This window comes from Rhea americana, unplaced genomic scaffold (genome assembly GCF_003343005.1).
Source record: "Rhea americana isolate MKP2758 unplaced genomic scaffold, rheAme1 scaffold_131, whole genome shotgun sequence".
Lineage (NCBI taxonomy): Eukaryota > Metazoa > Chordata > Aves > Rheiformes > Rheidae > Rhea > Rhea americana.
This window is the reverse complement of record NW_028185384.1, coordinates 1,406,033-1,431,326: the sequence shown is the minus strand read 5'-3', so window position 1 is coordinate 1,431,326 and position 25,294 is coordinate 1,406,033. Positions and strand designations below refer to the sequence as shown.

The 25,294-nt window shown below is 43.8% G+C and overlaps 1 protein-coding gene across 1 annotated transcript in view; it reads left to right on the top strand.

Annotated features, from left to right (window-relative positions):
- Positions 1-25,294, top strand: part of MDGA2 (MAM domain containing glycosylphosphatidylinositol anchor 2) — a 209,667-nt gene that overhangs the window by 165,506 nt on the left and 18,867 nt on the right. Inside the window, exons 10-11 of the mRNA XM_085297875.1 lie at positions 1,995-2,143; positions 20,304-20,481. Coding sequence (XP_085154001.1) covers positions 1,995-2,143; positions 20,304-20,481 — 327 coding nt within the window. The remainder of the gene's footprint in view (positions 1-1,994; positions 2,144-20,303; positions 20,482-25,294) is intronic.

Here is a 25,294-nt window from a genome sequence, read left to right as displayed (position 1 = left end):
AAGAGAAGGACAGAGCTGTGAGTCTGGGGAGCTGGAAGGGCCTCATCTGCCCTTGGTTTTCTCTAGTGGCAAGTCGTTTTTCAGCGCCTGCAGGCCCTGGAGGGTGTTTGGCACAGAGGAGACCATCGGAGCCTGCCAGCTTGTCCATGCGGAGCTGGTCATCTCCTTTCAGGGTCCCACAGAGCTCCCCAGCTTGGTGGGGCACCAGTGGAGAGTGTGGTCCATACCCTAAGGTCCATTACTGTCCCAGCACGCTCATGTTTCACACCTGTGTAGACAGGAACATTTCAGAGCCACAGAGGGAACGGAGCAGTCTGCAGCAGTTTCGAGGGGACAAAGGAAATTCTAAGGCAAAATCTTTGTTAAACTAGACTTTGTGGAGGTTTTCCGCTGTTTTGTTTTGAAGTTTCACTCTTCATTTTTCCCAGCTCTCCGCAGTTTCTCTGTGGAGACCTGGCTGCTACAGGTGGGAGCGTAGACAGAGACAGGGCATGAGAGACAGAGTTGGTCCCTGCTGCATCTATCAGGACAGAAGCTGGTCATTAGAAACATTTCCTACAAATCCAACAGAGACAAACTCTTTCCAGTTGCCCCGTGTGCCAGGACAAGAGGCAATGGGCAGAAATTGAAGCACAGGAAGTTCGGCCTGAACGTGAGGGGGAATTTCTTCACTGTGAGAGTGACGGAGCCCTGGACCAGGTTGCCCAGAGAGGTTGTGGAGTCTCCTTCTCTGGAGATCTTCAAGGCCYGCCTGGATGCAACCCTGTCTAACATGCTCTAGGTGACCCTGCTGAGCAGGGAGGTTGGACTAGCTGATCTCCAGAGGTCCCTTCCTACCTTACTGATTCTATGATTCTATGATTAAAACTCATTTCAGCTCAATCCTAACTTTCCTTCAGGAAAGCAGAGCGATGTTGCATTGTTTGGATGACAAGTTTAGAAGAAGGATCATAAAGCAGAAATGAAAAGCTGCTCAGTAGAAAATCGATTTGCAGCRTGCTGGGGTGATCTCTTTTGCGTCTGAAACGCATTTGGTCTTAAGACAGCTCTGCAGGGCGTTTGGCCGGTGGCCCGGCGGAGGTGGCGATGTCGTTTTGGCTGTTACGCGCAGATTGCTCGTTGCGGGAYGCTCCAGAAGCCAGAAGGACAATTTGCATGTGAAGGTGGCACTCTGATTTGTGGCYTTAAGTCAAAGGAAAGTCCACCGTGGTGAATTCAGTTAAGCTTTTGTCTTATGTCAGGGAAATCATGCTTAGGTTTTTCATATTTATTGAAGATGAAGAATATAGTAACAGTGAAATGCTCCTATGTCCAAAATGCAGTGTCAGATGTTCCTTCCTCCTCTGTAGTTGTTGTGCATGTTTGTACATATATACATATATATGTATGCGTTCAGCTAAATAATGTACCTAAAGCTGTAAATTCTGCACATCTACAGGGTCGACAAAGGTGGCCTATAGCCATTCYCCTCTGGGAAGTGGGAGAAGAGAAGATGTGCCGGCAGCAGCAGTCCCTGGAAATACCGTTCTGTACTTCCAGCTTTGGGGTGCCGGTTCACGTTAGCTGTGCTAAGCACGGCAGTCGTCAGCACGTCCTTCTATGCAGCTCTCCTATCTCCGTTTTAGCCAACTAGGTCATGAAAAGTTAGTGCCGTGGGCTGCTCCGTTCCTCCAGGCTGGCTCCATTAGTGGCTCCCCTCGCCTGGGCCAGGGATGTCCCGAAGCACCAGCTAATGGCAAAGGCAAAGCGTTGTCAGGGATCCTTCAAAAACATGGACGGGCAAATAATTCCAAAATGCGCTTTTGGAGGAATGACCAGATGACTCAAAATGAAAGGAGGAGAGAGAGACAGCAACTTAAAATCAAAATTTTCCAAAAATCTTGATTTCCAAAAGTTCCAAAACTCACCATCTGATCATTCTATATTGTTTTTTTCTTTCTTTCTTTTTTTTTCTTTTTTTTTCTGCTTTTGTTTTGGTTTTGTATTTCCTGCAGGCAAAGCGTATGCTCCGGAGTTTTACTATGACACTTACAACCCACTATGGCAGAACAGGCCCCGCGTTTACTCCTACAGTCTCCAGTGGACCCAGATGAACCCCGACGCCGTGGACCGCATCCTCGCGTACCGCCTAGGGATTCGGCAGGTGAGGGGGCAGTCGGTTCGAACAAGGAGTGCTCTGACCCCTGCGAGAGCCGCCTGGCCTTTTGGCTTGCTCTTCTGTTTGTTTATTTATTTTTTCCCAATATGCACATTTCTAGCACCCGCTGTGCCGGACACAGTAGGGCAACTGTGCAGGAGAAACTTGCAGGGAAATTTAACTTTTTCTGTCTCTCTATGTATCCGTGTATCTTTTATCATATCTTCCACATAAATAGATAACTATAGTGAGAGATACAGCTTTCCTACAAAAGCATGTTGTGATCCTTGTGAACTGCRAAACCGCCCTTAGCCACGTTAAAGCCCATCATGCTTGTGTTGTCACAGGGTTGGCTTTGAACTTTCAAAGATTTGCTGCCGTTAAAAAAAGCGCAGTACCACCCYGCTTGCAGAGTAGTCGACAGTAATTTACCGTTTAACAATTTTTAAAGAAACATGCTATCCATCTTCTTTTAACTCAATTGCTCCGTGGCTTGAGTTTTAATAGTTAATTAAAATGAAAGAACCAGTCTGTGCATTGCATAAACTCTGATTAAAAGGCACCCYGTCTCCTTATTCCCCTTCACAAGGCAGAGGGAAGGTTTGTTTGCATTTATACAYGCATCTGTGTCTACACAAAATCTCAGAGATGGGTTCCGAAGGGAGAAGCTTTTTATGCCGTGCTGCTTTTTTATGACCCTGTCTCAATTCTGTGCGTGCTGAACAGTACAGATGTACCCGGGACTGACACTGGCACTGTGGTTTTCGGTGCTCCTGGGCTTTCCAAAKGAAAAATGCATGATTTGAAAATACTTCTCTTCGGTCCGAACGCTCCTCGGAGGAACGTTTCGCTGCTCTGGGCTCCTGCCRTTGCCGCCGCCGCGGTCCCGTGCGTGATGCTGCGGGCGCCGCCGGCCCCGGCTGCGCGCCCCGGCTTCCCGCTGCACCTCCGGTCCCCGAGCCGGAGCGGAAAGCCAGGACGCTTTTGCCGCCCTCCTCGCGAGGGGCTGTTTGGTGGTGGTTTACCCCCTCCTGCTGAGTCTGCCTCGCTTTTAAAAGAACCCCCTAACCGCTTGGTTTGGAGCCGACACGTTTGGTTACTCGGGAACACGGATCAGGGGCGAGGCTGGTCCTTGGAGACGCATCTCTGTGTTTTTTAAAAACTTAGAGCGCAGAAAGTRCTTTGTCCCGCAGACCTGGGTGAGCTTTGCAAGCTGCAAAACGAATGCATGGTTTGAGCGTTGTTTTTTACTCCTTATTGAACGGGGTTTTTGGTTGGTGTCTGTTTGCGGGTAGCTGGAGCTCAGGACGCTGATGGGGACGTTTCCAGGGATACCTGCACACCGGTACGCTGGCAACGAGGGTGCTGCTGCAACGCACGRGTATCCGACGTTTGAGTTTTGTCTCTGCCTGAATCTAATCTAAAGTGAAAATTAGAGACTTTTATTAAATGATTATGCAATGGTTTGCATCATTAGGCACAAATCAGCCCTGTTGTTCTCTAGTACCTAAGAAGAATTATTAAATTAAAAAAAAATGCTAAGTAAAAGAATATATAATGAAATTATTTGTATTTGCATTAGGATTTTTAGCTTCTTTTCCCATTTCATTTAATTTACTTTTAATTATCTATTTTGGGTGCTTTAAATTAGTAGCTCCTTTTCTCTAGTGTCATTGACAGCATTTGTCAGCGACTGTTCATTTAGTCCRTCTGATGCTACTTTTAAAAGCAGTCTGATTTAGAAACTGGTGAGCTGTGCAGCCACGCTCTTTCATTAGGGCAGTAATTCCCCCTGAAACAAGGGTGATAATTAAAATTCTTAGTTTCTTTGACACGTGCTGGCACTTGTTACCAGCAGATTGCCCTTTGAAATGTTTGTGTTTAGATAATTTATTTGACTTGGCAATGTATTTTTTGATGTTGCTTTTGTTGTTTGTTTGGGTTTTTTCCCTGCTAATATGTTTGGAGGAGAAATGATCCAAAATAAACTCCTGTACCTTTGGGCTACAAACTCCAGTTCTCATACAAGGGAGAAGCCTTGGGGTTGCTGTAGGTTGACCAAATTTGGAATTTWAAATAATATAATAAATTATACACATGGGTTTTCTCTCTGTCTGCTGTTACAAAAGGTTAAAAAATCCCACACGTTGCTGCTTTGAGAAGCGGCACCGGGAGGCAGTGCGGAGGACGGAGGGACTGCTAAAGGCCGGCAGAGCCYGGTAACAGAATACAGCAGACTACGTGGGTTTTTTATTTTATTAAAGACAAATTGTGCTGCTGGGAATTATTAGATTGTACAGCATTGTCATGACAGGCAAATATCTCAGCTGGCCGAAACCCCGGGAGGTTGTAGGGTTAAAGATGAGCTCTCCGCCGTGACCGGCTCAGAGCCCTGGAAAGTTTTGCTGGCAACAAACTGCGGGAACGAAATTGAGACGTAACGTGCYGCGAAAGGGGATGGCGGAGGGAAGGCAAGGCTGCTGGGGCCGAGGACGTGGCGCTGGGCAGGGCTGTCCGAACCGAATCGCGGGGGCTGCTGAGCCGCCGGGGCGGCGACAGGAGAAACGTATTTTAGGGGTGAAACTACTCAATGAAAGTGAATTGGGACTCTGTAAGGATCACTGACTTTCGCTGAGATAATTTTGGAGCTCTTTTTCCCGCTCCTTTCTTCCTTTCTAAAGCTACAAGCTGCCCGCGCGAGGCACAACGGGTTAGCAGAAGTCTGTTCAGCAAGCGTGTCCCAGTTACGTGCCGGGACGTGACGGCTGCTTCCTCCTGCGAGAGTCAGGAAGGGGCTGGAGTTATTTAGAGCACTTTACTTTTTGCTTAAGCCCGAGAATTTCCCATGTTGTCTTTTRAGGCTTCATTCTGGGCTTAACGTTACTTTTCAACAAGCGCAGGCTCTTGCCCGAGTTTCTGGCTGGCGCAGCGTGCGGGCGGTGGCTTCCTGCCGCTGGGTTTTAATCGGCTTTGAGGGTTTTGAGCTGCGGGATCTGTCAGGCCTCGCTGTGACGGAGCGCTGTGCTCCCCTTCAGGTGAGCAGCATCGCCTAACTAGGTTAGGAAACGAGGCGCTAACGGCATGAGCAGAGAGCTTCCTCGGTGAGCTGGTGCACGAGCTGTTGTCGCTGTTCCTTCTCGCTGACGGCGCGTGGAGGACTCAGGTCTGGCTCCGCTGACCAGGAGAGGACCCAACTCCACAATACGCACTTAGCTGCCAGCCCCTCCAAAGAGGTTTTAAGGTTTTTGGTCTTCTCTGGAAATTCATGGCTGGTTTGCTTAGAAAAGGATGTGTTTAGATGATGAAAGATTTAAAAAAAAAAATCAAGAGACTTGGTCTCACTCATCATTCTTGTAAGAGCCAAACTAGACCGTTTTGGCAAGATAAAGGGGACTTGAAGTGGTTGGTYGCTTCCCCGGACGGAGGAAGGTCCTTGAGTACCGTGGAGTTGGTCTAAGGCTGGTCCTGCTGCCACCTTTGGCAGTCTCAGAGATCGGCTGAGAAGTACTGCACTGGGCGAAATAGCTGCTGCTTTTTGGCCACCAGAGCTAAAGTAAGCAAAGATTAAAGCGTTTCTTTTGCTACCATTAGTTCTCCTGTATATTCTCCAAATTTAGGGAGCACATAGGAAGCAAAAAACTATCCTTGTATATCTGGGCATGTGTACACATGTCTGCTATCCTAGATCCACGTGCCAAAAAGGGAAGGAAACCATCCAGTTTTTCCTCATTTTTCATGAGCATTTTCCAGGCTGGTATCGAGAGGAGAATATATTCATGACTCAGGAGCAGCAAATCATTCTAGTACTGTGGGAGCATCAGGAATGGTGTTTCTACTGATGAGAGGGAAATTGAAATTAAAATTTGAGCAGAAAAATCAAAAAGAGGTAGAAGGTGAGGAGATGCCTATTTATGATTGCCAGTCTTGTATGACATGGCTAGTTGGAACTTGGGGATAGAGTCAGAGAAGGGCAAAATCAAGAGGAATAGTCACTTGTCAGCAAAGAGGTAGGACAACACATTTCATGTCTAAAAATGCAGATTTGAGTGAAGAGGAAATGAAGTTAATTCATCTTAGCAACTGAGACTTAATCATGGGGAGATGGAAGAGATGAAAAATAAATAAACCACATGATTAATTAAAAATCTTGCATTTACCATTTAACTGGAAGAAAGTTGTAGTCAAGAGATAGGAGTTGGGAAAATGGTCTCATTTTACTGTTTTAAAACATACTCGAAGAAACCAAACCTCTAGCCACATGTGCGCATGAAACGAGGTAAGATTTTCCTCTTTATTCTCAATCCAGGCAAATTAAGAATCACWGAACTGGCTTTAATTTAAGTGAATTGCAGTAGATTACAGTTGCAATCACGTATCCCCTCAGTGGAGTTAAAATAAAGATGGATATTTTACCTCCAGGATGATTTAGTAGGTAAGAAAGCAAGACACAGAAGAAACTTGTTCAGCATTTTCAATAGCGGTTAAAGAAACATTGCGAGAAACAGGTACTGCAAACACTAGAAATGTTCACTGAGAAAAATAGGGGAATGGGGAAGCCAAGAAAGTCAAAGTGGGAGAGGGAAAATGCTGTAGGTGAAAGGAGAGGAATCGCGTAGAAGACAGAAAAATGGGTCCATTTTTGCCTATAGAGTGCGAATGGAAATGGGTGAATGGAAATGAAATATTTACTGTTTTTAAACTGAAAATCACGTATGAGAAATTTTCTTGCTTTAACACACTCCAGACTCCTGGCTGATTGGTATTAATTGTGCGGACATCCCAGCTGCGAGGATCGTGGTGCTAGCACAAGACTCAAGCTCCGGCGAGGAAAGAGACAGTTGCAAGTTGGATGTTTTCTTTTGTTTTGCTATGGAAAATGTGCAATAGGTATATATCAAACATACATATTAAATTGTATTCATAGCCATTCAGAAATGAGTACTTGTATCTGCAGTAATTAATTTTGAGGGAGAAAAAAGGTGAAAGAATTGGAAAGGCTAATTCAAATGTACTTTGGAATATTTCTAGTATTGTTTTCCTGAAAAAATTTAAGCATTCTTCAACAGCGATAACAGTAATAAGCCACCCTAAAGACTTCTTCACAGCATGGATGTCCTTTTGGAAGCCTAAATAAGGCATTGCTTTTCTCTTGTTACGTCTGCACTTGTAAAACAACAGAAATAGATGGTTTGACAAAAAAAGTTGAGTATAATACACACAGTCGCATGTCCTATTGATTTTTTTTTCAAGTGTGATACTTTGAAGTAGGGAAGCAATGATTCCATTTTACAATTTTCAGCTTGGAATATTGATACCCCTTATGGTTATTCCTCGTGAGACGGTCTCAAATTGCCTTTATAAAACGGTTGTGTATACCGAACTTCAGAAACATTCAGAAAATGCTTATGCTTATTTCTGAAAAAAAGCATTAAACTGACAACATCTTCTGCTTGTTATAGACACACTATTGCTTCATTAATCATTCAGATGTCAAGAAATTCTGATCTGAAAGTTACACACATAAATATCAGGTTTTATGCAGTATCTGAAGTATCTATGTTACTTCAGATACTCCTGCCTTTAACCAAACATCCAGCGTAACCTGCTGCTTTCATTGCACGCTTCACGTCAAGAGCACGTGCTGTCATCCAGCACTCCCAGAACTAAATCCCACACTGTAACTTCAGCCTGCACGTAATAGYTGCACTTAATTTTCATTCATTCTGTCTCAGCAGAAAAATCTGCAATATGAATTGATGACTGCTGCCAAATAGAGTGCATCAGTCAAACCTCAGGAAAGATGCAGGGGAAAATGGAGTGAATTGAAGAGCAATTTAGTGAGAGAAATGACTAAAGCCAGAGGAATTTATTTCAGTAAACAAGTTATTTGCTTCTGACTTTGTTCAAACACTTGTTGTAGGGTTGAGACCCCCCCTGCGTGGTCGGGCTGTGCCTCCGCGGAGGTGTAGCGCTGGGGGGCTGTGGAAGAGCAGCCAGAGCCGGCGGCGACGGTGGCTGCGTTGCACGCGTTATCGTCACGGTCTGAGCCGGGACGTGGTTTYTCCTAAGTTATTGATCCAGGCGTGGGCACCCCTGCAATGTTAGTGTAGCTCTTGGTGAAAAGCGGCTGCCTGTACAATATGAGCGGCTAAAGAGCAGGAAAGATGGGATGTGTGTGTCCCTGACTGCTCTTTCATCCCCTTGCTATCTAGTTGTCTGACAAATGCAAACAGCAAGGTCTTCTTGGTTTAAATGTTGAGCAAATCTAGGTTTAAAATGAAAAATATAAGTGCCTAAATATATTTTTCATTACCCTGCAACTTTTATATAAATTCATATAATGTAAGAATAATTGAAAAAAGATCTATAAATGACCGCAATCGTTTTGTTGTTAGCATGGGTTTCATGTGATGTCATTTGGTTTTTCGGAAAAATAAAAATAAATAAAACAACAGCAAAATAAGGCAATAAAACTTCAAAAATTGAAGGTGTGCGTAAAAATCATGGCACTAAATTATAGCAAATATCCTTGGGTAAATGCAAAAGTAAGAGTTGTGTGTCTTGCATGCAGGACACTTTTCAACATAATAAAATACAGTATATGTAAGTGCAGTTGGAACTCAAATATTAGAAAAAGTGAGTGTTACAGAAAGCCTGGTGGAAGCATCCTCTGCAGTGAAGATAGCTATCTTTGCAAGCGAAGATGGTTGTCTGGGCTTGCTTCAGAGCAGAACTGATCCTTGAGAAACATAATTAAATTGCGTATTGTGTTGCGGTTGCTCCATTAAAATGTGTTTGTATGTCCGAGTAAAGCTGAACGGTAGCGGCAGCGGCTCGGGGCGTAGGTCCGTTACGGCAGGAGCTCGCGTGGGGCCCTGGCGGGTGGCGGGCGCTCGCGTCGGGAGGTCCTTAATTACGGTTGCCTGTTACTCGGGCAGACGTGATGGTTCTGTGCTGAAGGAGACGGAGGCGAAAATGAAACGCGGGAGGAAAACGTGGTGGGCTTCTGGAGAGGGGAGCGGTGGGCAAGGCGCCGCGGCTCGGGGGCGGGCAGTGGTTTCCACCAAACTCAAACCAGAGCGCCGTGTTTCACCGCACAGTACTTCACTCTGAAAAAAAGCCCAGTTGTTTCTTTTGTTGACCCAGCATTGAGCATTTTCGGTGTTTTGTAACAAACGGAAGTGCTGTTGCGTTGTGAGGAAAGCCGTCGCTTCCTCGGTGTGTCTTCTCCAAAGTGCTGGTGGGGGTCCTGGCAATCACGGTGATGCAGGGTGAGCCCCAACCCTGGGAGCTCTTTAGACCAGCGGTGGACTCCTGCCTCCATCGGTTCCTGTGTAGATGTTGGTCTCCTTTATTTAAAAACTTGAATACTCACTGAAGTAAGGATTTTTGCGCACCTATCCTGAATCCCAGGTGACTGCTAAAGGCTTAGGAATTTGGTGCTGGGTACAGTCTGTCATCAGAAATTCTGCTCTCATGGGAACAATGTACATAATTTCAGGAAAGAATTTTTGTAAAAAATTATGTTTTGTCTCTATGCATCCAGCTGAGGCCAGGAAGGATATCTTGGATATCTTTAGATAAATAAAATGTGTAAATTTTAATTGCTGTTGGGAGAAAGGTGATTACCCTTTTTAAAAATTCAATCCTTAAACACAGATTCCCTCAAGTTGCTAAGTGAGGGAAGGGTGCAATTATCTGAAAACATATTAGCCAGCATAGACTAAATAAGCACTTTCTTCAAATAATGTATATTACAGAAAATCTAAATTGCTGGGATGAGAGTGGTTTGTCCCTAAAGACAACTGTTCCATCCATTCTTTTGTTTTTAGAGAATTCTTTATCCTCTGAGACAGACATATATTTTAATTGAATCCAAACCATATTGCCACTCAATAGGCAAATCAGTACTGTACCGTAACGCATCTGTGTTTTTGAGCTGATTTAAAACAACACATTTACATTTTGAGAACTTCATTAAAAATCTAGTGGCTATTTACTTTCCTCTCATGTGCAGTAATTGTCTTAAGTGTTTAAGAAATTCTTTTTTGAAGCATTCATATCTGACAGTCGAGCTATGATTTTGGGGCAAAAATTCATTCTGAGAAACATCCACAAAATCAGCATGTTAACTTTTGATGGAAATGCACGCTGGCATCATGCGCTTGTCGTATTGCATTATTACTCCCTGATAAATTTATGCAGAGACTCGTGAAGGTTGCTTGAAATGCGGCCGTGTTTTTCCAGTTCGTTTACCAAGACAACGCAGCTTGTTTACATTATTGACGAAGTATCGAGGCTCCAGTGCGCTGTGCTTTAAAAGGCTTGGCGTGGTCCTCCTGACTGCGGCTACGTTCGTTAATTTGTCACTCTCTAATTAGTTTGTGTGGAAGAAAGAATGGCTGTTCGTAAATAGCTTTTAGAAATCACACGGAAGGCAATTAGTTCACTACTACCAAGGATGCACCATGCGTCACTAGATTTATCCAGAGAAAGTTGTCGCCTTCTGGGAAGCACACCGAAGTCATCGTCACTGAAATGTGGCATGTGTCTTGGGGTGGTTTCTTAATGATGGAAAAATCGCTGTTGTTTCGACATAAAATGTTTAATTTAGGCAGAGGAGCTAAATCTTTGTATCAGGTTGATAACAGTATCTCTTGTTGCTCTGATAAAAGCAGTGGTCTACGTCGCGGCGTACCTCGAAGCGCATGTCTGAGCCAGAGCAGCTTTCCTGGTACGCAAACTGCAAATGTGATGCATCACTGAGAAGGAGCTTGAAAAACTTCTCYTAAAACTATCCCTAACATGGATTAAAAATTGAAAAACTTTTTTTGTCAATGCATTATAAAGCAAAAGAGCAGAAAACCTGCCCTACTTGGGTTGAGAAGAGTGCAGGTTTTGTTTAATCCCTGAGACATAAGTGAATGAATTTGGGAAGCAGCCAATTCTGAAGTCTTAAAATGGATTATCTTGATTTATGTCACATTTTAGCCTTACTTTAAAGAGTAACAAAAAAATATTTACTTGGATGCAGTGTCACTACATTCAAGGTTGTGACTGATGTGAATCCGTAGATCTGAGAAGTCCATGTTGTGACCTTTACTAAAAGCAAAATAATACAGCTCTTTTTAGTCCATAGGTGTTTCCACTGTTTTGATTGGACTGTGAAATTGTCCCTGTACTTGAAGGACTCATAATGATACATCTTTTAAATAAGAGCAACATGGTGAGATCTGCTAATGACTCCACCACACAAGATGCCTTCACCCATGTCGTGGGGGCAGAGCAGTGTCCATTTAAGACTGAAGTACAAGAAATGAAAAAGAGTCTGAATTTATTCTGCTTAGGCAGGAAGAAATTACTTAAACTCTGAATCTGGCAAGGGCAACAGGACAATTCTTCACACAGCTTTAAACCCTTTCTCATTGAGGTGAGTGCTCAGAGCCTTTAGAGCCTTCTCTTGAAAGATGACCRTGCTACATCTCTTGAAAGATGACCCATGCTACATAAGCTTAAATACCCTTTTTTGCAAGGTTGGTTGACCCCAGGAGAAGAGGGCTATCAGCAGGGCTTGCTGTGACCRCATGTGCAGTCTGGAGGTTCTGGGAATCTTTCTCATGCAGCTGTGATCCCGGGTTGGTTTTTCTCACCATTTCTGGGATGAGGATAGCCCATAACTGTTCGGCAGCGTGATTTACCTTGTCCCCGTTTGGATATACAAGACAGCATTGTTTCTTTCCCCTGCCTGCTTCCTCACCTGCATGGTGCTGGGTTCAGTTTCCAGCTCAAGTCCCACAGCAGAGTCAGACGGTGATGGTGACACTGTGATACTTGTCACTCCCAGTAGAGGAGACACCACAAACTGCTTTTCTTCTGCATCCTTGTGTGAAGTCCTGGGCCTTGACTGGCACTCCTGGGCTCTGTGAGGTGTAGATGTCGCTCACCATGGCTAACGCCTCCATCACTACCCCTGCTGCTTTTTTAGTAATTATTTTCCCTGTAACAGATGGAGCTTCAGCTACGACCTCTCCAGCAAGATGCAGAGCCAGAGCTCTTGCAGAAGTGAAATGAAGCCAGATTTCACCTCTGTCAAAGCAAGGCTGAGCTCGCTGTGATGGTATCAGTCATGCACCTTCTGACCGTGCCTGCTAGAAGAATGGGTTTGCGTGTGTCAGGGCAAATACATAAAAACATAAGAAAAAAATCCTGAAAATCCTCTAGCGCTCTTATAATGAGGCAAATGGCTCACACGTAACTTTACTGGCAGCATGTTACATCAGGTGCAGTGCAAATTCTCAGATCTTGCGTAGAAGAGGAAATCAGCTGGAGCAGCAGAATGGAGTTTRTGCGTGTATGCGATACTTGGGTTGGTGTGTGCTTATTTCCTATGCTTTATTTTCATTACAGTCTAGCTTTATTTTGCCTCAAAGAATTCCAGAAGCATTTATGCAAAGACTTTTTGAAAGTCAGTGAGACTCTGCAGGCACCAATAAACCGGTGGAGAGAATGCGAGAGCCATCTCCTGTGTTCACACTGGCCCGAGGGATTGAGACTCTGCTCCCCTGAGACACAGCAGGGCTGGATTTCAAGCCAGACATTGGCATGGTGAGACCTAAGATGGTTAGGACTTCTGGAATGATGATAACACTGAAGATAATCACTGTGCTTTTGGGGGATCAGGGCTGCACGTTACAGCCTTGGATTCATTTTTATCACTGAGTTGCAAAGGAAGAAAGATGATTCTTTTCTAAATGGTTTTCACACTGGTCTTGTTAGTAACTCAAATTGAAGAAGCATTTCCAGAGCAAGTAATGTCCACACTTTTGTCCAAACTATGGGTAGCCTTTCAAAGAGCTCCAAAATGATAAAGAAAACAGTAGGTAGGAGGAAACAGTTGGTATTAAGCATCGCTGTGGTAATCAGAAAACATAAACTATACTGTTCAAGTGAGYTTTAGCCCTGCATGTGAGCTGGAACAGACTTTGTGCAAGGTCACAGAGAAGAAAGTRTCGCTGGGGGTGTTGTGAAAGGATTTGGGAGCAAATGACTACCAAGTCGGTGGAGAATGCAGTCAACTTCAGATGCAGCCTGCCATGCGTAGGTCCCTTTTGGCACTCTGAGCAGAGTTAGCGGATCGGTACGACACTTTGTGTTTAGCTGTCGTTAATGGCAGAATGAGAGGWGCTTTTTTGGTTTAAGTTGTGGAGTGAGGATGCATTCAAAATAATCAACAATAAAATTGAAATGTGTGACACAGACAGAACACCTATTTTATATTGCGGTGTAACTCAGGAGACTATAAATCCTCCTGCATGTAGCATTTATGGAAAAAAGCGGTGTAGAGAGTATGGAAAGTTTCATTTCTCAGGGTTGCCATTCTGCTTGGCCTGTTATTACTAACTGTCTTGCTCAGCGCTCACATCGATGAAGGAGCACAACCTTGTCTGTCTGTGCTCATGGTGTCTGTGTAGATGTGGTCCCCTTCTACTTGCATCTGAAGGTGCTGAGGTCTGCCAAGATGTTGTCTGCACATAAGAAATGTTTTTCAATCTCATTAATAGCTCTTTGAGAATATTCCAATGTTAATATATTTCAGCTTTGGGCTTGGCTTCAGCTTTATTGACCCAGATTGTTCCAAATTTTTGTATTTCAAAGCATCCTTGTACTTGTCCCCTGGTGAGTTGTTGAAGGTGGCCAGCACTCCAGTAGCTGGTTTCATTAAATGTTCAGTCATAAAGTGGAGTTCAGTCACAGGAGGGAGTCTGAAGCWCACGAAATAAATTAGCAAGCTCGTACAGCACATCACATGTCAGGATATGAAAGTAAGTGAATTCAGGGGCTTGTACTAAAAGGCCATCAAGCCCTTTATGTTGAGTTTCCTTGACATTTCTTAATATGTTTTCAAAGTGCATCCAGGTGGTCCCAAATGTCACTCAGTTTCTAGACTCCTAGAAGTATCATCCACCTGGAGCAGACTCACAGCTCCCACAGAGGAGTTTTGGACCCTGCCTTCAAGCTCTTGCTTCACTGAGCACRTGCTCAGGTTTGCCTGGGTGCCTGTAAATATTTCTGTGCTTTTCGGTAACAGCTCTCAAGTGGCTGTTGGCAGTGGCCTTATCTGCAACTCCCAGTGCAGGTGCAGGTGGAGTGCCAGGCAATATTAGATTACTACAGGATTACTACAGGTGCAGTCTGGCCATCCCGTGGAGGTCTTTCCCTTACAAAGTTTTGACTAAAGACAAATCCGGGTGAAGCTTTTTTTCTAAATGACAGCTGATTTTGTGTTCTGACCATGAGATTTGGAGCTGCGTCCTGCTTCATTGCAATGCCAAGGGAGGCCAGCGTAGCCTGTGCCCTCACTAGCCACCACCTGCCCGTGGTGGCCCCCAGCTTGCCGGGGACGAGGGCCACAGCCCGGCGGTGCACGGCAGCACCSCAGCCCCACAGCCGCGAAAAGGAGCGGGTTCACGTTACAGAAACTGCTGCCTACAGAGAGACAACTGGTATCTGTAAACTAGAAAGTAATTTGTTGGCAGAAGGATTCAGTTCCCAACCTTCCCTTCGTGTTGCATACATGGTCAGTAATGGGTGAAGTTTGCTATAAAGAAAAAAGGAACTAGAGAGAAATTTTATTGCCTTTCTGATTAAAGAAAGCCATACCTACTTAAAATGCAGTTTCCTCTTTGTCTCCATGTGTAAGGTTGTTAAAAGTACAGAAACAAGAGTACAGACCTTCCAGCCATGAAATACTCTAAATTATGGTGTTCCAAAAAAAGTGGGTGGAAATGCAGTAACTCAGATTTTAAAAGATTTTTAAATCATTCATTTCTATTAAAAAAAAAGTAAAAAAGAAGAGGCGGTGTATTTCATCTTGCAGTTAACAAACTGCACGTATCTGCATGGTATTTTGCTTTTATTCTGACAAAAATGATGTCTACCTTTTCCTGGGTTAGCATTTCCTGCGCTGCTTTTAAAACTTTAGGTATAGTATATATTTAAAGAAGATTTGATCATTAGATCATCTAGTTTTCAGCTTTTGCATGCTAGCTTTTCTTAAATTGCTCCCATTTCTTTTTTTCTAAATAGCTGGCAGTAAATTTGGATTGTGGACAGATGTTTGTGGCATTTGAACCACTCATCCATTAGCTTGTAAGCCGTAAAACCTGCTTTTATCGTAGTCTGCATCTTTGGACTCTGAGCTCATAATTACTAAAGACTCTGGGACTTTTGGTTTCTTTTTAAAAAAAAAGAGGACAATAATTTTTACTTTTCCGTGTACCAACCTAAACCAATTACACCATGTGGCAAACWCAAAATAAGAAGAATGAATGGTGGGAGCAAACGCGGAGGAGGAATGGCTGTTAGTAAAAGCCTCCGAGGGGCTTAATGTCCGGGACGCGCCTGCGGTTGTCCTTGGGGGGTTGGCGTCCTTGCGGCGCCGCTGCCCGCGCGCCGAGCCGCCTGCCGCCTCCGGTTTGTGCTCGCGGCGAGCCGGCGCGGACGGCAGCACGCGGCTGCCGCGGTAAAGGAAAGCAGCCGCGGCTGCCTGCAGTAGAAATGAGGCAAAACCCGTGCGGGAGTGTTCCCTCCGGGGCACGCGGATARAAGAGATTTGGCCGTGAGCTAACCAATGCTAGTTAAAAAAAAAAAAACTCTTAAAAAAAAAACCCTCGATTTTTACAGGAAAATASATTGGCATGGTTGTTATAAATTGGCAGTAAATGACTTTAAATAATGCCACAAATTTTTGTAGAGTTACACRATAGATTAATTTGCACTGCATCCAGCTGTCATTAATTAAAGGGATGCTTGCCTGACTTTTTGAGTCAATGAAGAAATTTGGTTGAAATCAATAGGCCAAGTASAATGGACTAAGGATGTATTTATTTTTTTATAAACATAACTGTGCATATAGGCAATCAATATTTAATCATCCCATAGGATTAATTTCTCAAGAAATCTATACGTTCAAGTCTTTTAGAGAATACAGTGTTGGCTGATTGCTCACCAGCAGGCAGAGCGAATACCCTTTCGCTGGCAGGAAGGAGAAGATCGTTCCAGCCTGTTGCGGTAAGATGTTTCCACGGGTTTACAGTGCCCTTTCGCTGATGGCTGGGAAATGCATTTTGCTTCTCTCTTAGCTTTAGGGAAGACAGATTTCTAAATATTCAAAGCTAAGTAGGAAAAAAAGAATAGTCCCTTTGAAACCTATTATGCTGTGGATTGACTAAACTTAGATATGACCCGTTAAATCAATTATAGGTTAGACACATGATCATGATAATAAATGCTCTTAGAGCTAATACGTTTTTTTCCTCAGTGCTTTACACGTATTCTCTAACTATTAGAAAACTGTTCTTTCAGCCTAGTCAAAGGAAATTTCCAAAAGTGTATTTTGCCCTTATCTATGCAAGGAAAATGATTTTGGTTATAAGAATCTTTCTCCTTCAAAAATTCTTTTTCAAGCAAACCCAGTTTCTTCGCAGGTTTGAAGCTCTGGGCACACAAGCTGACGTGCAATCAGGTGTTGTGTAGTCRTGTTCACTTACGTAGTCTCTCTTTGAGGAGTGGATCTTGACTTACTGATGTGCAAAGGCGCAGCCTGAGCGCGAGGGCCGGGATGGGCACCCCGACTCCGTCCGCAGCCTGCCCCGTTAGCATTGCTTTGGCACTTCTGAGGGAGGGGGCGATGTAGAGTGAGCTCCTTTTTTCACTGAAATGAAAAATGCAACCCTTGGGCTTTGAGACTGAATACAGTAATGGAGCTCCTTTACTTCCTTTTGTTTGGATGGCGGTAGAAAAGGGTGATAGTCCAAAGGAGCAAGTGAATTTGATGACAAATTCATGACCAGTTTTGGTAACTGGAAACTGGAAGGTGAGGTGTTAGTTGTTAAAAGTATTTRCTTAATTTTCCTTAATTTTCTCTTCTCCTCTTGTCCAGCCGGTAGGTGTGATAAGGGATATCTTTTTACTGTAGAACGATATAAAGRTTCAAAAATACTTCTCAGCAGTGTAGTTGAGGTTCACACAGCTGGTAACACAATGTTGCTATGTAAATRTATGTCTAGCAGCCTAAAAATCCACCAGGATGTCTGTTGCAGAAAACAATTTGGTCTTTTAATGTTGAAAATTAAATAATGCTCTCCAGATTTCTCTGTTTTCCTAATTCTTAAAATTAGTGAAAGGGACAGGCACAATTKGAAAACATGAAATTATGTTTAGTAGTATATAGTTCACTTTTGGGACATAACCAGCAATTTTTCTCTTCCCTAGAGACTGCTTGTTAGAGTTATGTCTCTGTTCTACCTTGATAATTTCATTGAAAAAAAGTATAATTAAAAATTTAGAAATCCATTACAAAGAACAAACAGCAATAATTGCAGTAGAAAAAAAACCAGGACTTTCTCCTTTTGAACTATCAGTAGCCTTCGTTGGGCCTGTGAAGCAGTTTCTGTTCCAATGTACTGTCGTTTCTCAAGTTTTTTAGGAGCTGCTCTTGCAAAATAAAGGAAAGAAGTAGACCTTAAGTGTCTCTGTGTTGGCCTAAAGAGAAGCATATAAATTTGTTCCGTGTTTTTGAATCCTRTTAGTTTATACGTATCATTTTCATTTTAAAATCGAGTATGTGTTTCCCRTGAAGCACGTGGTCTTCGTTGTCAGGCATGCGAGAGCGGCGGCCGGGAGCCGCGCGGCTGCGTTGCTGTAGTCCCTGTGCGGACGGGATGTGAGGGACGTTTAAGAAACGTAGAAAGAAAAATGTTTGTATACTTTGACACTTTTATTTGCCTGGCTTTATAATTTGGTAAATTTACAAACATTCACTTTTTCTTTCCTGTTTTCAGAAGCAGCTGGCATACGCTCTGGCCAAAGGCGTGTTTGCAGTTACCCCAGCTAGAGCAGGAGCTTTTATCCGAGAGCAGTTTCCCCGTTACCCTGAGCTAGACACGGAGAGCATCCGTCTCCACGAGACTCCAGTKATAAGATGCATATGAGCCAATTCCCCATGCAGCGCTTTAAAAATGTAGTCTGAATGTGAGCGTAATTATCCTTGCTATCTTCTGCGCAGCGCACTCCTTGCTTTGCTCTCAAGGACGACGCAGCCTACTCAAGACCGGGTTTATTCATTGCTGTGGAAGCTTCTCTGACAGATTGTGACGGTGCAGGGTGTGTTATGCATTATTCAAAGTATATTAAAGGTCCCGGTGCCCTCTGGGTTTGTTTCTACAATGTTTTTCTATGCTGAATACTCCGTGCGTCTCCGTCGTGAGCACTTGATGCTGGTGAGAATTCAATAGCTGTTTCAGCTCGYGCGTCGCAGCAGCAGACCTTTATCCTTGGACCTTCACGCACTTTTGCGTACGCAGCACTTTCCGTGCGCAGCGTTTGATGCTTCTCTCCTGGAGCACTTGGCTTTCAGCGGTGGCTGAAAGGCTCCTTGCAAACACGAACGGGCCGCAAACGCGCCAGCAGAGCAGGTGACAGTGCGATCCACCCTCCGAGCGGCAAAAACCCTAATGTGCTCACGTGTCCTCTGTAAGCCGTGAGATGTCAAAATAACACATTGTGCAAAACCTGGGTGAGTCAGATATCCATGGCATGTTCTTACTCGTTGGTAGGTAAAGGACAAGGAGGAAAGACTGAATTCCTGTTAAACTAACTGTCCCTTGGGTTTTGTCGGCTCTCGGTACTTAAGGAACAAGAGCTATCAAGGAGCTGGCCCCTAACAGAATGGGTCAAATTAAATTTTTCATGAGCTCCACGTGGCTGATCCTTGGGAGATGTACTGTAAATGCACTTATTTTCAGTATCTTCTTTATCTTTTTTAACACCATGTAGCGCAGCGTCCGTGGGAAACATGGACAGAGGAAGGCTCTGTACAGTCTATGTATAGTCAAAGTTGGGGGGGATTTTTTTATTAATATGGAGCCTTATGACCTGGGTCATTTTAATACTYGCAAGAGGGAAGAGGTGATGCTGTTTGGGTGGATGCTTGGGAAAATCACTGTGCTCGCTGGGCTGCAGCATCGCTGGGCTCTTTCTTATCTCTTTCCCAACGCTATGAATTTCAGCCTCCAAAGCTGTTAATATCGCTGGAAACRTAGATGATTTCATTTAAAGGCTTTAGACGTAGTGCTAGTTTTCAACTCTTTCAATGTACGTTTTTATTGTGTCTGCAAATTCCAGGTTTGGAATAAAAGGCTTGCTGTTTTTAATAAACATGAAGTTCGGTGTTGGTGAACATGGAATAAGTAAGAACTTTAATGCCCTGACAAGTGTAATAAGCTTAGGAGAACATCTCATTCTGACAGCACTGCACCTGTGCAGTTCTCTTGGGATAGGCGGTAAATAATTAATGATTTCCCTTTGTTTTAAGAAGATATTGTCTACAATAAGCAGCATATCTACAGCAATATTGAAATGGCAAGTCCCTCTGCTGCCCAAAACGCGCATGATTGCTAGGTGTTGGTTAGCGAAAGCAAGGGTGGAGACAGGGTGGCGCTCTCTTCATGTAACAATTCCTTCTTAACGAGGTATTTCTGTCATTTCTAGGTGAAGTATATGAATAAAAGAAACCTTATAGATTGTGATGCTGAAAACACTGGTCTGTGAAGCATAAGGATCTATGCTTTGGGTTTTTTAATAAAACGGGGTCTTGCTTCCTCATGTTGACTTACTTGTTCTTTAACATCCGTCTCTGAGCTTGCAAGCACAGCTAATAATTGCGTGCTGAGGCCGTAACAGCTAGCTTGCCCCTTCCGTGTGCTTTCGGCAGCTCCCCGTGATGCCGCGGAGGAGAGCGGTGAAAGCCGGTGGCCCGTAGCACCGCGCCGCCTCGGCTCCGGTGGCCACGCGGAGCCTGTTGTGCTTCTGCCGCTGGGCCACCTTGCTCTGAAACCGGGCAGGCGACCGGCCTGCGGGGCTGAAAATTCAGCAGAAATTCACATGTGACCAGTGCTGTSTTTTCTTATTTAACATTTTGCAAGTCGGTTTGAAACGTAGGACTAGATGTGCCAAGACTCCCGTCCCTTGGTCTCATCGATGTGAGAGAGCAGCGCTTGGTGGGAGGTTCTCGCCGGAGGTCGGTGCTCCCGCTGCAGCCCTCGCCGCCGGCGCGGGCCCCCGGCTCCCCCGCGCCCTCACCCCTGCCTCCTCCTCTCGCTTTCAGGCTGGGCAGCAGCGGTGGTGGGAGCAGGAGATCACAGTCAACGGGAACATCCAGCGGGGAGAGCTGATCACCTACAACCTCACGGAGCTCATCAAGCCCGAGGCCTACGAGGTGCGGCTGACCCCCATCACCCGCTTCGGGGAGGGGGACTCGACCATCCGCGTCATCAAGTACAGCGGTAAGCCCACCGCCGGYGAGGAGGGGCCCCGTGGCCCCCCGCGCCGGGTCCGCCTTGCAGGCGAGCCGAAGGAAAAGAAAAAGAAAACTTGAAAAAGCAAAAAACCCAAATCACAGCAAAATTCCTATGAAATAGAAGAAAAAGTAGAATAAGTTTATCTTTCTTTATGAAATATTTCCTTTGGAAGAGTTTGCTCTTATTCCAAAGACTTTGAAAATCAATGAGGTTTCAGAAAAATCTACAAAGCAAATACGTGGTGTTCTGGAGATCTCAAATCGGTGTTTTGGTATCATCAAAGTACTTAAGGTTTGTTTTGTTTTCTTTTTTTTTTTTTGGTTAAGATCAGCATTTTTTGATACATTTCTATTTTGATGAGAACAGCTGAAAAAAAGAAAATAGTAACAATTTCTTGACCCATGCAAGTGGAAAGGGCATTTCTGTATTCTCCCCCAAAGGCCATGCTGTCCCACAGACCTGTGTGCTCTAATCTGATAGATAAGACATGTTATTCCTACAGCCTTCAATTCAGTCTGCGAGCATTACCGGAATGAATTCCTTAAGCTATGAAAATATCTTAAAATACCTAATATGAGTGCCCTTGCTTAATGAGTAATTGACTTTTTTTGTTTCTTGACTGTAAAATTTACAAGGAATATGCCAGACCCTTAGAGATCAGGTATCTCCATGAGAGCCCCTGGAGCTGTGCAGTTTGCAGTGAGAACCTGATGTACTGACCAGAAAGCTTTTATAACTGAAAAAGAGAAGTGTGTGCCAGGGGCTGGGAGAAGATGTTTGTAAAAGTGGTATCATGAACGTTTTGCTATTATCATGGAGCACCTTGCTAATCCTGCAGGAAAAAAGCAGTGTGATGCACAGGTCGAATCCCAGCCAGCCACACGCCCAGCTGCTCCCGCAGGTAGATGCAACAGTGGTTAGTGCTATACAGATATCTAAGCAAGCCCRAAGTGGGATATCATGTATAGCAGATGGCCCAAAGGCAACCTGCAGACCAAGAATTACTCTCAAAAATTATTGACAAGTAATTTAAAATAATGAATAAATCTGATAAATTCTAAATTTCTTATGCATAATTTGTGGAATTTTTCATGATCAATGATTAGCTCAGCCCTACTCAATCCCCTTATAAGTTATTTCTAGCACTTTACTAATATCAGGGAAAAAATAATTAAATACCCTTATCAATTCAGAAGAGTTGCGCATTGTGCTAACCGTCAGATCGGCTAGCTGTGGCGGTGGGTGAATCTTAAGATTTTGCCTTTTGCAAAGTGTTTTCTAAGTCTCTCTATCCCAAAGCTCGTGTCAGCAAAATCGCAATGAAAAGAAGGACTTGTTTACTCYATGTGTGAGTTTATAGAGAAGAGACTGTGGTGGTTCTGCTGGAGTTCCTCTTTGACCAGAGGTTCTCGCTGGCTCTTTCAGGAGGCTGACTGAGGTCACATTAAAAGTATATTTTTTTGGAACATGTTACAATTTAACATCTTACCAAATCATAAAATTACTGAAGTTGGAAGGGACCAACCTCTGGTCCAACCCCCTGCTCAAGCACAGTCAGCGAGAGCAAGCAGTCCAGGACCATGTCCACTTGAGTTTTGGCTGTTTCCAAGGATACTTCCGCAATCTCTCTGAGTAACCAGTTCAAGGGCTTGATCACCCTTAGAGCAAAAAAGGGTTTTTTTTATGTTTAAAATACACTGGTGTATTTGTATTGCTGTTAAGAAGTCACATTTCAAACATTTTTTCTTAGTTTTTTAAACTTTAATCAGGCTAATGGGATTTCATCCTGTTTTCTAAAAAGTGCAGCTAGTGTGAAAAGCAGATTGGACACATGGTAATTAGAGTTGCTAAAAATGGCCTTCTGCCTTTAATAAATGAATTAACTTTTGTGGTTGAATTTCAGCTTTGTATGAATAGAGGATAGATAAGCCACGCGCTGTCTATGTTTCAATGTGACAGCTCAAACTTGTCTTTTGYAGCATGACAGTTTTGTGTGGGTACTGCACGGAAATAATTTTCCAGAATAGTTGAAAAGTGTGCAAGAATCAACAAGACATTTCTCGTGTATTRTTTCTATTTTGCTTTACTAGACAGGAGAAGATTTATTTGATGCAGTGCAAGAACCTGGCCCAGATTTCATTAATGTACCATTTTAGCCTTTCATAAAAGTTGGAATATATATATATATATATATTTATATATATATATGTATTTACACAGTGTGTGTGTGTGTGTATAGAGAGAGAGACTAAAATTAGGGCAAAATCTGCTCTGCACACCTACCATGGAGTTTCAGAGGCTCCATTGCTTTAGGCAGTTATATTAACTAACCTTTTTTTTTGATGCTTAAATAATCACCAACTGTGTAATTGCTAACTCGTCCCAAACCCATATTAGCTGGGTGTTTCATCAGAAACACATATTTCAGCCTGCAAGAGTCCAGTACTCCCAGATTCCCCCTGATGCCACCCATGACCCGGCCAGCTCACATCACTGAGGCACCCATCACRTCTAAGCCCAAATCCTGTCAAATATGCAGGCTCAGGTGAATCACCCTCTAGGGACGTCCGAACCTCTCCGGTGACTAGAGTCTAACGACACTTTTAGATGCCACATCTAACTTTTAGGTAGGTAAAGGTAGACAATATTAGTCCTGCCCAGGATGGCATCTTTTTCCGAGGGGGTTGCTGTCCTGAGAAAGTGGTGCAGAGCACATCACCTTTCAAATTAAAAGCCACAACTGGAGCTTAATGTGGAAATTGCTAATATACAGAAAAATCAGCTTCCCAGGTGCTAGCCTGCCCGTAACCATCCAAATGTCCTAAATAAGGAGACTGTCCAAGTAGGAAAACCTCAATGATGAACTCTTACAATATACCCTGCCTTCCCAAGCTGGAGCTGGAAATGCAACAGAAAAACACATCGATATCCAGTCCCACGGATCAAACGCTCATGCGTGGCACAAGTGGTTTGGAGTGGAAACACTTACTTTCCATGAATTATTCTCTCCTCTGTGCAGAGAAAGGCCGGAGAAAAGAGCAGCCATTGCAGTAGGAGCGACGCCGATAATTAGAGCCAAACATCACTTGACAAATTCTTTAGCCGTTGCCTGTGTTACTCCGCCAAGCACGTACAACTGGGGCAGTTTAAGCAACAGTAATGCCTGTTTTGTCAGCCAGTACAGCACAGATCTGTCTTGCGGTAACGGTTCAAATATAATCTCCATCACTTTACATAAATCTGTGTCAGTCTATCTGATACAAGCTGGCTGTAAAATCCTCCAGCTGCTCCAGTTAAAACTCCAACACTCACAGTTTTATATATGCGCTTATATTTAAATATTTTTAAAGTTAATCAATCATTAATCAAGCAAGTTAAGGTCCCTTCTCTGAAAAAGGCTCCCAGGAGTGCTAGTTTCGAGTATGCGGAACCAGCCCTTGTGGCAGTGGTGGGCAGAGGACACTGGCCAAGTGCTTTGTGGCTGAGCTGCGTATTTCCATGAGGCAAACAGTAAAAGGTGTAGAAACTTCCTGGCTTCGGCAGAGAAGAATGTGTAACTGCCCCAGGCCAGGCACAGTGCGTTCAGCCAGCAGTGGGATCGGGACCCAGAGGAACAAAATTGCACCAAATAAGGCATAAATGATAGGATGTGGAAGACAGGCAGACAGGAGTTTCCAGATTGTCCCAGGTGTTTTCTAAGCAAGACGTTAATTGTCATCGCGGGAGGAAGGAAACCTTGCCTGTGTCCATAAGAGCCTCTACGTTCAGTTACAAAGCAAGCACCCGTAAATGTAGTTTCCAGCAATTTCAGCTAATTCCAAGTTCAGTCGCTCACGAAGCCCACAAAATGGATGTGGTTTTTTTGAAGAATGAAAGGTAATTTGCTGGTAAAAGCTATGAAGTTATCTAATATAATGTAATGACTAATTTTCTTAAGAAAATTGCATAGGGGCAAATCACTATTCATTTGTTTTAGGGAAGGCAAGATAAAATGTCAGAGTTGCTAAATTAGAGCTGTTTTGAAAACTTCAGCTTGACTCCACGGCTAAGCAGTGTCTGCGAACAGGGTTCAGGAACCAAGGGGTCACCTCTGTAAACAAGGCGCGTGAATGACGCCGCGGAGGCACGAAGCAACGCYTGTACTGAAATCTGGCATTACCAGGTGCTCACGTTATTTTGAAACAGAATTCGATTTCAGATTTTCTGTTAGTGATATGTAATTCCAACTGTGGGCTGACCTTCCGTCTGCGAGCTACAGGAGTGAGTGCTTACAGCAGAAGAGCCCTTTTTCCTAAATCACCCATCCTCAAATTCAGTCCTGTGCAGAGAGGTAGCACAGGACTGCAGACTTTCAGTTCTCGTCCAAACCTGATTTAAAATGTTTGATGTTTTTCAGGCTAGTCTGGGCCTATTGACAGGGTAAATATTCAGCCTGGACATAAACCTTGGTGGTCCTTCTCGTTGTTAGGATATCTGTAGGCATGATCAAGGTTTGACTTTCATCTGGTTTCATCCTCTGACTTTTTTGAAGTATTAGGTGAGCTTCATTACTAAAGGATTACAGATTTTGTTTTCTTGCAATTTTGCCAAGGGTCTATGAACTAAGAGTACCAATTTGTTTCTTTCTTGGTTGTCTCTCTTGGGCAAATGGGATCAAACCTCTTCCCACAGACTTGCTGTGTTTATTTTTTCTGCTGCTGTTTAAAAAGAAAATTGGCTTTTTTGAGAATTATGCAAGTACTCTGTTTTCTTTGACTTATGTATATACAGACATCTTAAATAGAAAATAGTACTATTT